At 36.1% G+C, this 11,838-nt stretch overlaps 1 protein-coding gene across 1 annotated transcript in view; it reads left to right on the forward strand.

The window, feature by feature from the left end:
• Positions 1-8,518, forward strand: part of PPP1CB (protein phosphatase 1 catalytic subunit beta) — a 29,470-nt gene extending 20,952 nt beyond the window's left edge. Inside the window, exons 5-8 of the mRNA XM_005532708.3 lie at positions 926-997; positions 4,079-4,230; positions 5,809-5,943; positions 6,574-8,518. Of these exons, the coding sequence (XP_005532765.1) occupies positions 926-997; positions 4,079-4,230; positions 5,809-5,943; positions 6,574-6,678 (464 nt within the window). The 3' untranslated portion in view covers positions 6,679-8,518. The remainder of the gene's footprint in view (positions 1-925; positions 998-4,078; positions 4,231-5,808; positions 5,944-6,573) is intronic.
• Positions 8,519-11,838: the final 3,320 nt, after the last annotated feature.

Consider the following 11,838-nt stretch of genomic DNA (forward strand, 5'->3'; position numbering starts at 1 on the left):
CTGCCATCCTTTACAACTTCAAGGCAACAGTGTGAAAACAACTTTAGCAAGCTGATGATGATGGAAGGCTTTTACCATAAGACTGCTTCAATAAAAATAATCTGAAATCTTCATACTTGAAGAAAAGTTCCTCAAGTCTGTATCAAATGTTTTGGTTCCTGTCAAATGTCATTGTTCTGGTAACATACACACTGCCACTGTGCAAACTCTGATGTTAGCTGAAATTATTTTACACAGAGAAATAAAATGCAAAATGACCTTTCCAGTGACAGCTTTCTTCTGTCCTGTTCAGAGTTCTGGACTGAGTCAAGTTCATATGGTTTGTTAATATGAAATGTATTTCATCACAAATTAGGTCTTCGTGTTCTATTTTCAAATTTGCAGCTATCCTAATTAGATACCTTGGCCTAAATCATTTAAGACACTTAGGACCCTTATTTAAGGACATGTTAAGATACTAGAGCATCTAGCAGGCTCTCTTTCATGCTTGTATGCCTCAAGCAGAGTAGCTTAGGATGTAAACTCCTTAAAGGATGGCTTTGGAATTCCAATCTTTAATTGTAGTTGAATATTAATGGCTAGACTATTGAAAGATAGCTGTGTCTGTACTAAGTGATTTTTATTTTTTTTTTTGAGTAACCAAAGTACTGTGATTTTATAATTGACTTAAGCAGCTGAGCTACAGTAGATGACAACCTCCATGGCTGAAAGAATGGTAATGAGAAACCCCTTGGAATTTCACTTGCATTATTCTCTGTCCCTCTATTCAGCAACTTAACTGTCTCATAGCAAAATGCCTTTTGTTTATGTTGCAGTGGAAACAATGGATGCTGTGTGCCTTTGAACCTCAAATCTTGTGTTCTCTGGAACCCTTTCCACAGGTAAAATGCATATATGAGTCACTTGTTTTCTTGTACTTTTACAGGACTGTCTCCAGATCTCCAGTCAATGGAGCAGATCCGGAGAATTATGAGACCTACAGATGTTCCTGACACAGGTGAGTGACATGGAATTTACTCTTAATCCTAGCATTTAATCTTAATGATTCAACAGGTTTGATTAATTTCTGTGCAAGCAGTGTAGTTGATTTAATGCAATCTCTGTTCACAGTACAATATTCCTTGCTGCGTGTAGAGGATATGAGCCTTATTCCTCATGATGGCTGTGTTATCTGATATGTTAAAGACTGTTGTATGTGTTGTTGGTTTTTTTTATACGTGTTTTTGGATACATTATTCACAAGTTTCCCTTAAAGTATTTTAGAAATCTAATGAAAGATAAAGGAAACTGAAGAACTAGTTCCCCTTGTCTTGGTTAGTCACACGTAAGCCTTTTATTCTATCAAGGAACATAACTGTTCGAAGTTAAACAGTACAACAAAGTTAAATTTCCTGTGTGTTTAATTATTTCAGCTTCTCTCTCTATTTGTCTCCTTCCTCATTAAATTTGAAAAATACAACTCTTACTTCAGTTGGAATTTCAACTGCATCTATCAATGTACTAGTTGTGAAACTTTCTTCTAATAGGTTATTGTTCTGTTTATAAATGTTGGATGCAAATTGCTAGTGCTTTCTTTATGATGTTCTTTTGAATGATTTAATCAGTCTTGCTCAGTGTCTCATTTATTACATTTTATGCTAGTGGATTGAAAAGACTTGAGCAATACAATGGGATAATTTTTAAAGTGTTGATTTCAACAGTGGTGTGAAATTAACTTTCAGAGGACATAGAAGATCTAAGCCCTTTTTTTGAACATAAGTTACAATTAAACTTTGAAGTAGAAGAATTCTGTTTCCAGTAATGTTCCTTAATACTGATGCATGGGAGTAATTCAGGGACTAATGTTAATATATCTACTGTCCCTTTATCAACACCACTTCTGTGCAGGCCAGTATATACACTCCTGACACTAAGATGCATTATAGACTGGTGAGTGTTTCTGTAGTATAAATTACTACACTGTTTGTCCTTTTATGTTGTTTATTCATTTAATGCATAACCAAATAAATGTCAGCACAAACATCTTTGCATATATCAGCGCTCCCATAAACGATGGTTTTATTCAGCAGGCAAATAATATTGCTTGAGCTACCCCCACTTCAGGAATGCCATTACAGAACGTAGTTTTTGTTTCCATGAACACTCCACTAAAATAATCTCTCTTCTTAGTATCTTTTAAAAATAAGTATGGAGATTTTTTTGTAAAAGGTTTTTGTTTTGTTCAGTGTTTTGTACTGTTAATTTTGCTTTTCAGTAGCTGTGTATGTACTCTCAGACCTAAATGAAATGTCTCATCAGAGGCATGGGTGCTTTGGTACAGTCACAAAGGTCTTCATCTTTTGAACATATTTAAGGAAAACGGTTCTACATAATGGAAGTAAATCTTGTAGAAAATTAAAAATAAACTGAAGTAGTCTCACTTCCATGAAAGTTTCAAGTTCTTCAAAGCTGTGCCTTTGTGGAGAAGTGTCACTTGGGGAATGTTTGTGTTGATGCAGAAGTTTTGGTAGATGATCATGTGGCTGTGCTAGGATTAGATAATTATGATGGCTTCTTCTAGCCTGATGAAAAAAGCCTTTGCAACATCAGCTGCAATTTGAAGACCTCTTAAGACAGATTTGCCTGTTGTTCTATATGACCCTAAAGATTTTTTGGTTTTGGGGAGAGAATAGAAGAGGAAGCACTTGGCTAGACAGCAGAGACAAGCAGGTTCTGTCACTTGCTGGAAATTCACAGTAAGAAGCCATTAGGGATTGCAGGGCAATTATTGTTTTGAAAAACAAAGTTACTCAATACAGAACTAAGTTTTAGTATAGTTAAGTTTTTGTCATGCACTTCTTGTATTCAGTAGTTTATTTCTAGATAGAAATATTATCTAAAATACAGTTGTACTTGTTCTGTTCTTTCTCTTCTAAAAACAAATAAAATTTTAGCCTGTTGTTAGAGAGGAGCACCATTCTGGCACCGAGGACAATTTGATAAATGTATATAAATATGAAATGGTGTAGTTGTACAATAGGTTTCAGACATTGGTTTGCTTGATTACAGCTTGAAGGATCTGTCGTTTATGAAATAACATCTTCAATATTTTGTTTAGCAAGTACCCAAGTGTAAATGTAAGTCAAACTTCTGAATGGCAAATGAAGGAGCCTGCTGGCATATCTTTCAGATTGTGAAACAATGCTGTTAAGTATTTATATGCCTATGGGTCATCACAGGTAAAGAAGGTACAATTTAATGGAAAGCTATGAAATGTCTTTCAAACATTTGGGGGTTTGTTTGTGTTGTATTTGGATTGGCCTGATTCTTTCTCATGTTAATATTTATGGAAAGTTCTATAAGTGAAAAGGCATTGCAGTTGATCTAGAGAAGTCCTTTTTAACACCCAGTGTTAGCTCTAGAGTTAGCTGAACTTTTGTTGGCAGCAAAAAACAAATCTTGACCAGTGCTAAAATGCCAGAGTGGCTTATTGTTCTAGCTTAGATTCCAGACTGGCTGTCATGAGGCTTTTTGAAATAGTCAGCAGGGGTCCAAGCAAATTGACAGTGCTAAGTGAACTGATATATCAGTGTTTTGATGTGTTACATTTCGATTTAGTCATCTAAGGTTCCTCATGAATGGTAGCAAAGAATCAAACCTGTTTGTGTTCAGAAACTGAAGTACAAATTTACTTGCTGCGTTTATGACTGGCCTTGCATAGGACTTAAATTTACTGCAGTTTTCAGAGCTTTCTTGGTGAGCTGTGAAATTGATGGTTGCCTTTTAGTGCACTTGCACTTTAATATTTTTAAACTCCTCAAATGTTCAATGTAAACACACTGAATATTACAATAAAATATTATTTCAGAGAACTATTTGGCTCTGACTTTTTTCATCTCAAAGCATTTTCAGTGGTGGGGGGAACAATCTCCAGATTTACAGACACTACACTTTGTCTGAGTTGCAGTTAAAGTATTGTTAGATTTGTTGTTAAGGCTTAATTTCTTAAGGAGAGTTGCTCTGGTAATTACGATAGCACTGTTTTACATCATAAAATACCTCCTATGACTGGCATTTTCACTTGTATTATCTTTTGAAGGTTTGCTCTGTGACCTGCTGTGGTCTGACCCAGACAAAGATGTGCAAGGTTGGGGTGAGAATGATCGTGGGGTCTCTTTCACTTTTGGTGCTGATGTGGTCAGTAAATTTCTGAATCGTCATGATCTGGATTTGATCTGTCGAGCTCATCAGGTACGAATTTTACTGCTTTCACTTCTTAAAACCTCTCTTGTTCCTTATCAGTAGTGTGTATTTGGAACTTAATTTTCACTGTGTTATTTCCAGAGAAAAAAAAATCTTTCTAATAAAGGGCCTATGAAGGTTGTATCCTTCTGTTGGCTCATGTTGAACTGTGTGTCTAATGTCAGTGGAGTAGAATACTAACACTGGATTTATCCATTGATCTCTTCCTTTTGTACTGTCTGTTAAATGTTAGACTGAAGTATGTGAACATCAGAGGTAAAGTCTCCAGGCTTAAAGGGGCAGGGTGACTTAAATTTGAGACTTACACTTATGTTTGAGTTACTCAGTTTCAGTAGTAGATAATTCCCTGGTAGTTCTGGCTTAAACTAGCTCTGCTTTGCTTCATGGAAATATTAAATGCATTTTGACTATCTCTAAAACAAGTCTGTACATAAAAACTTTCACTGTAGCCAGTATTTTGGTTCAGCTATCTAGAGTACTTTGACATGGATTGTTTTTCTTTCAGCACATTTAACTCAGGCTGGTTTTGCACTGTCAATCTTTAGCATGCTTTTTTATTAGGTTACTTAAAGCAAGAGTGCTAGTTAGGTGGACCTCAGGTTTCAATTTCCTGTATAATGTTTCAGTTTCACTATTTAGTCAATTTTAGAAATTCCCTCCTGTTGTGAAACAAAAATAGGCTCTTTATTCTGTGTCACTGTTAGGCTTGGGTAGATTATTAGAACACTTAAAATTTTTTCTTTGTAATTTTACTGCTAAAACATTAGAGAAGTATTGATTTTTGACATGGAGCATTGACATGCTAACTGGATTTTCTAACTGCTGATCAAGATTGATGCCAGTTTTCTTTCAATTCTTCAATTGATGCTGATTTCCTATATTCATATAGTTGATTCAGTTCATTATAAAAGACAGATGAAATCTTATAAAAGATCATAATTGCACCAAAGTAAGCAGTTGGGTGTACTAGTTGTACTATATTGTAACATGAAGCTTTTGTTTTGGGAAAGAGGGAACATTCTTAGCTGATGCATCATCAGTAGTATACTTGCATGATTTTAAAGGTGCATTATGATTATGCTCTTAGGCAAGAGCTGGTAGAATCACTCTTTTTTTTATAATTTTGATGCTCTAAAATCATCTGCACTTGTGTGTGCAATCAACACCAATTTAAGCAAAACTTAATTGTTTCAAGTTGCTGTGAAGGTGGTATCCAGACCTTGTGTGCTCCCAACTAATTAGGTCAAACATCTATATTCTATATATAAAGCATAAAATGCTGGGAATGCCTTACACTGGCAGTGTATAATTGGACTTCAGCTTTGAAAATATTAAACAGTGAAGATGATGTGTGTTTAACATTTGAAGTGTCAGACATGGGTCTACCTGACCTGGTATTCACTGTCAGGTAAGACGAAATGAGTGAACTTGTCGTGTCTGAAAGTCAAGACATAAAATACCTTTTTGATGAAGTATCTTTCTAATATTAAGTCCAGTTTGCCTCAAGATTTTTTTTTCCTTCAAGATTTCTTACATAAGATGTTTTGATTTCTCTGGTATTGACAGGTGGTTGAGGATGGATATGAGTTCTTTGCTAAACGGCAGTTGGTCACCCTATTCTCAGCTCCAAATTATTGTGGAGAGTTTGACAATGCAGGGGGCATGATGAGTGTGGACGAAACTCTGATGTGTTCTTTCCAGGTATGGTATATTTGTGCATTAAGATGGCTATAGTTGTTGGGCTGTATGGACCACCTTAGTGTTCCTGTTGACGTGCTGGTGGTTAATGTAAAGCAATGTTCTTGGGCTACAGAGAGGACTGCACAGTAGGCTGGCATTTGTGGGCAGCTGGAACTGCAAACCAACTGTTCTCTGGAAAACTGGGATTTGATGTTTTCCAAACTATTGCATATTAAGTTATTCATTCTATTCAAATGCTCATTTCAAAATTTAAAGTTTAATTGGGTGATTTTTTATTATTTTTTTTTCATGTCTAGTGATTGGAGTACACAATTATGCAAACTAATGGTTATAGGGACCCTTTTAATATGGTTATAAGGGACCCTTTGATCAAATATTACTCCCTGTTCCTTCCTGGATGTGTTTTTAGCTCCTTTTCTTTCTCCGTCCCACTTCAACATAGTGGAGTAATTAGTTACTGTTATTGTTGCATTTACAACTAAGAAATTTGTAGAGTTGCAATGTGATTTCTGCCCCACCACCACCCTCATCCCTCTTGTTCCTGCTGAACAAGGTTTCATGTAGGCTTAACAGTATTTGAAATGTTCTTAGTTGTTGCTGACTCAAAGGAACTTCTTTATTTTCTCTAAGATACTGAAACCATCTGAAAAGAAAGCCAAGTACCAGTATGGTGGACTGAATTCTGGGCGTCCAGTCACTCCACCTCGCACAGCTAATCCACCGAAGAAGAGGTGAAGAAAGGAAATAATGTAGAAAACACCATCAGATTTGTCAAGGACAAAACTCCATATTACAGTATATAAGTGTGCACTGTAAAACCATCCAGCCATTTGACACCCTTTATGATGTCACACGTTTAAATTAAAGAGACGGGTAAAGGATCTTTATTAATTTTTTTCTAGTAGAAAGATGTGCGACACTGTATTGTAACAAGTATAGCTCCAAGTTCTAATAGCCAGCATAGAGAGGAAGAAAAATTAGGAAAAAACTATTTCAACTACATACTCACATTTACCACGGTTTTTAAAGTTGACCAACATCCCAGTTAAAACTTGGTGTAATAGTTAAACCAGATGAGAGCATGATGTTCCATTAGTGTAATGTGGTCTTATTGTTGCTTGATTGCTTTTACATTGGTTATTTTGTAGCTAGAATGATGCGAATATGGTATCTAGTCTTATTTCCTGGCTCTTTGAAATTGATATGAGGAGGGGTGTTTCTAGAACAGCCACTGATCTCTTACCCTCCCCTTAATCCCGTTTCTTCATCATAATGCAGTGTGCCCCATTATAATGCAAAGTTTATAGTAATGATTAAATGGCAAACTGAGTCCCAAATGCCCAGACTGGACAGCTTGGCAGCCAACATACATCAAGACAGAAAAACCTGTCCTGACCTTTTAACTTAAACTGCCACACAATGAATTTGTGCACTACACTATTTTAAATTATTGACATTACACTGTGCGATGGCACTTCATTTAACTTAGATAGGACAAAAATGGTATTGCCTATTAGTTGGTAACTTGATTAAGTGGTACCTTGGCTTTAGTTTTATTAGCATGAAACACCTTTGGCATGCTTAGCTTCCAGTTAACTTCCTACCTGCATCAAAATTCATCTTACATAGTTCCACAGAACATGAAGATCTTTATTTGCTAAGCCTTTGAAAGCTGACATTCTGTTTCAGAAGAGGGTATGTTTAAATGGATGTTCTTCAATATACAGTACAAGGTGAGCTGAAAATGCTACAGGAATGTCCAACCTTATAGTAAGGCTTACATCACTAAAGAGTCTATCATTTGTATTTTCATGATCAAATTTCGTATACTATTGTATAGACTTCTGCTTTGTAGTGTACTATAGTAGCAATAATTTCTGTACGTGATCAAGAGTTACGCAGTATTTTTTTCAGGTCTCTCCTTTATTAAAAGAGTTAACATTGGCAAATGGCAAGATATAGAGAAGATACAAAATATATAGTAGGATAAATGAAAGGCACAAATTTGTGATGCTTTAGGATGCAATACTTACTGGACACAACTACAAAAGCTTTTACTGAATACTGCAAATTAGTAAGATTCTTCGGGGGAAGGCTGCAGATTTATACCATTCTAAATGCGCATCAGTAAATGTAAAACTCTTGACTTCAGTATTGTCTTTGAAAATATTAAATTGATGATTCTAGTAACTTATGTTTTATGAACTGGCACATTATATAATGCAAGAGATATTGATTTCTGACACAGTGAGCAAGTTCTTTAAAATGGATTTAAGTCTCTTTTCTAATTCCATTTTGTTTTAAATGCATATTTTAAATGTAGTTTTTTCATTTAGTAAAAGTTGTCTAATTCATTTGAATGAAGTCTGACTGATTATTTTTGATTATTTTAACATACCTGATTGTTACTCAAAACATATGGTGTTGGTTGTTTTCAAAAAAAAGGAAATCTTACAATATATCTGTTACTGATTAATACTGGGTTGGTCTGTGGTTTTGAACAATGATTTATTTTACCCCACTTTGAAGGAAACACCAGTTTCAATGCTTAGAATAAAATGTTGATTTCTTTTGATGTTGTTCAAAGACACTTGTTTTTGAAAGTCAGTGATGAGAGCTCTTGTGAGAGTAACTGCAGTTTGTGACAAGGTAATTAATGAAATCTAATCTGTAAGTATTGACATGGTAACTTCCTGCTGTAATTCATTGCTTACTTGAGGTTTACTTTGCAAGTTTTGAAAATGCTGGGTTTTACCAAGTGCCAGCCTCTGTGTTACCAAACATCTGGATTAACAGTTTTCCATTTTCTCTTTAGTTTCTGGAACAATGTCTTCTGTATCATAGAATGTCCAGGTGTAAAGCTATATGTTATGTGAGTACCTAACATGCTTGCTTGTGTTACAGATGCTATGTCAAAAGAAAATAAAGTCTTCGGGCCTTCTGTGTCCTAAAGAAATAGGAAATTTTTAGTTTATTTAATGGCACTAGTAAGCTAGATTGGGTGCTGGTATTCTGAAGAATGGCCGTTTTTATATAGCAGCAGTCTTTTGGAAATTATTTGAATGCTCTTTTGATTTCTGGAGAGTTGGGATGTCTGCTGACATCCCTTGTCATCTTTATGGTGGAAAACACACATGATGTAGTAATCTTACCTCTACAGGTATGTCTGATATTCCATACTAAAAACAAGTCTGATACATAATAGAATTTGCCACTTAAGCTTACATTTACACGGTTAGTATAGATTTCTATTTTTAGTATCGTCCATTCTGAGAGAAGTAGAAAAGATGACTTCAGTCTAATTCTACTCAGATAAAATTAACTTTCTTCCACAAATTGCTAGTGGACTAATGGCTAATTATTCTTTTTCACATAAACATCTTGTCTGTACAAGCCTTAAATACTGTTAAATAGCATGTGTAGTATGCTGGGAATAAACAGGAGGATTCTCAGATGGGTTGTTGAGAGGCATATAAAACATTGCATCATTTGAGATGCATTTTTGCGTGCTCACCCCCCACACCTTTATCTGACAGTAATATTCATGTTTATAGTAGTGTACACATGGCACACAACCTCTTGTCTTGTTCCTTTCTGGTTGATTGACATTTTGAATTTTCCAAATACTGATTTAAAGTATGCCTCAAGGCATGCTGTTTTGGTCTCTTTTGTGTTGATTGATACAAGATTCCTGTTTTGCATCACTTTTTTTTTTGTATGCTTTATAGTTCTCAGTGTTTTCTGAGTGCATAGATAAATGCCTACTGGTTTAAAGGAGGAAAAAGTTTCTTGTAGTTGTGGTTGTGCTGCTCTAATACCTTGAACACTGTTTCTGTTTAGTACATTGTTTGTACTGATCTGATGTATTTCCAAAAACTGCTGTAGAAGTAGACTCACTGAAAATGCTGTGAGGGTCTTAAACTAGTGAATTGTTTGGTTTGCTGCATCTACCAAACTTGTGGCCACTGAAGACTCAGTTGGTCATTTTGCATCCAAGTTTAATGTGATTAATTGCAAGTGTCCTGCTGCCAGGTGTCACCAAGTTTCAGGATCCTGTTATGAAGGCAGTCTCTATTTGTACTGTACTCTGTTGAGAGGGAACCCAGTAGGTAGGTGTGACACAGCTTTGTAGCATCCCAGTGCTGTGTGTTGCTGTGTACTTACTTGCCTAGGAAACTGATGGAAATTCTTCAGATCTGCAGGAGGAAGTTGCTTATATTGTCAGTAACCTACATCCCTGTTGTAAGCTTGTTTGATCATAGAAATCTACCTTGCTGTGTTTCTGCCAATTTCAGAATTGATGAGCAGAAAGGTGTTTTTTGTATGAAGAAGTGTTCCTATCTGTGGCTTATCTTTCAATAAGTCTAAGTGGAAATGGTCAGATTCAATTTCTGGAGCTCTATGATTAGTTTGGGGCTGGGAGACACATTTTTTTGCTCTCTAGTAATAGAAATATAAAATACACTATTGCTGTTGAATATGGTTGAACTGAAGGTGATCTGAGAGTAACTGTGGGTAGCTGGAATCTTCAGAGTTTCTAGGTGACAGGCACAAATATTCTATGTTTGTCCTTTAATGTGAAGTTCAGAGGTTAACAGAAAAGGGATTCTGCTTTGTAGAGGTTTATGTACGTAACAATTGCATAAGCCTAATCTTTAACTAGGTATTGAACTTCTTCCTGGCAGACTATTAATTTTTGTGTCTGTGGCTGCTGTTTCTGGGACTGCCTTTGCTGCCAGCTTGGTTAGAGATGAAGACCTCTTACACAAACTTGCCAGTTAATATCACAGTTTAGCAAAGAGCAGAGGCAGTGGTACTGTCAATCTTGTATAGCTTTTGAACTCATTTGAATGCAGCTTGGTTCATGATTGCTAGCCATCTGCTTTGGAATGTACATGAGGATAAATGTGAATATTTGACTCAGAATGAACTTAAGAAAAAGCAAAGGCAAGAGAATGTCTCCTTATGCTGGGGCAGACATGACAACAGCTCAGTTAAATGTCTGAGTTCACGTGAGCTAATACCCTTTAAAGGGTAGGCAGGGTTTTTTGATACAACTCAGAGTTTGCAATAAAGTTCATGCACATAGCCATTCTTGTCAATAAAACGGAACTCAATGAGTTAATACCAGGGTTTGGACATTTAGGCAAAGCCTTTGATCTTTTTGTTTTGTCACTTTCTTTGCTTCTGCTAATTAGCAGTAGAAGCTTTCAAGTTCACTCTCAGTGCAGCTGTATACTTTTTTTACCTGGATCATAAGTGGATTTTGCTTGTCTTGTTCCAACGGTTCATCAGGGTTTTGGGGGAAGCATTTTAACAGGTGGCTGTGTGCAACTCATCAGTTTATAACCAAGCATTCTCATTGTGTGTGCTAGATGATGAAACCTGAATGAACCTCAGGCTATGTTGGGCTGAACACTGAAAAACACTGTGGTTGAAACTCAAGTGTTGGGTCAGTAAAGAAGTTATGCAGATAAGACACAGGTTTAGGTACTTGTTTTGGGTTTGTCAGATTCTCGTCTATAGTTTTCTGGAACTGGTAGTGCCTGAGCATCTTCCCTGCAGAGCACTCGAGGTGTTGGGAAAACAGCTAAGCTGCCTGGTTCTTTTTTTGTATCTCATTGTGCCTTGTTAAAATTAATAATAATGTTAATGGGTAATAATGACACTATTTTTTTCCCAGTGTCCTGTTTCCACTCATTAATCTCTACGTCTGTGTCCCAGGAAATGAGACTTTAAAAACAATTCAAAATAGGTACTTGCAACAAGCCTTTGCCAGTACATGACTAAAGTAATCTTTTCCAAGAAAAACTCATGGCTGCCTGAAACAGTCAGAACAGGTGGAGTTTAAGCAGAATATATGCAGTGCCCATGGCCTAGCACAGCCCCTTTCCT

The sequence above is a fragment of the Pseudopodoces humilis genome, chromosome 3 (assembly GCF_049639895.1).
Source record: "Pseudopodoces humilis isolate 2021_Gansu_Grassland_sample_001 chromosome 3, ASM4963989v1, whole genome shotgun sequence".
NCBI lineage: Eukaryota > Metazoa > Chordata > Aves > Passeriformes > Paridae > Pseudopodoces > Pseudopodoces humilis.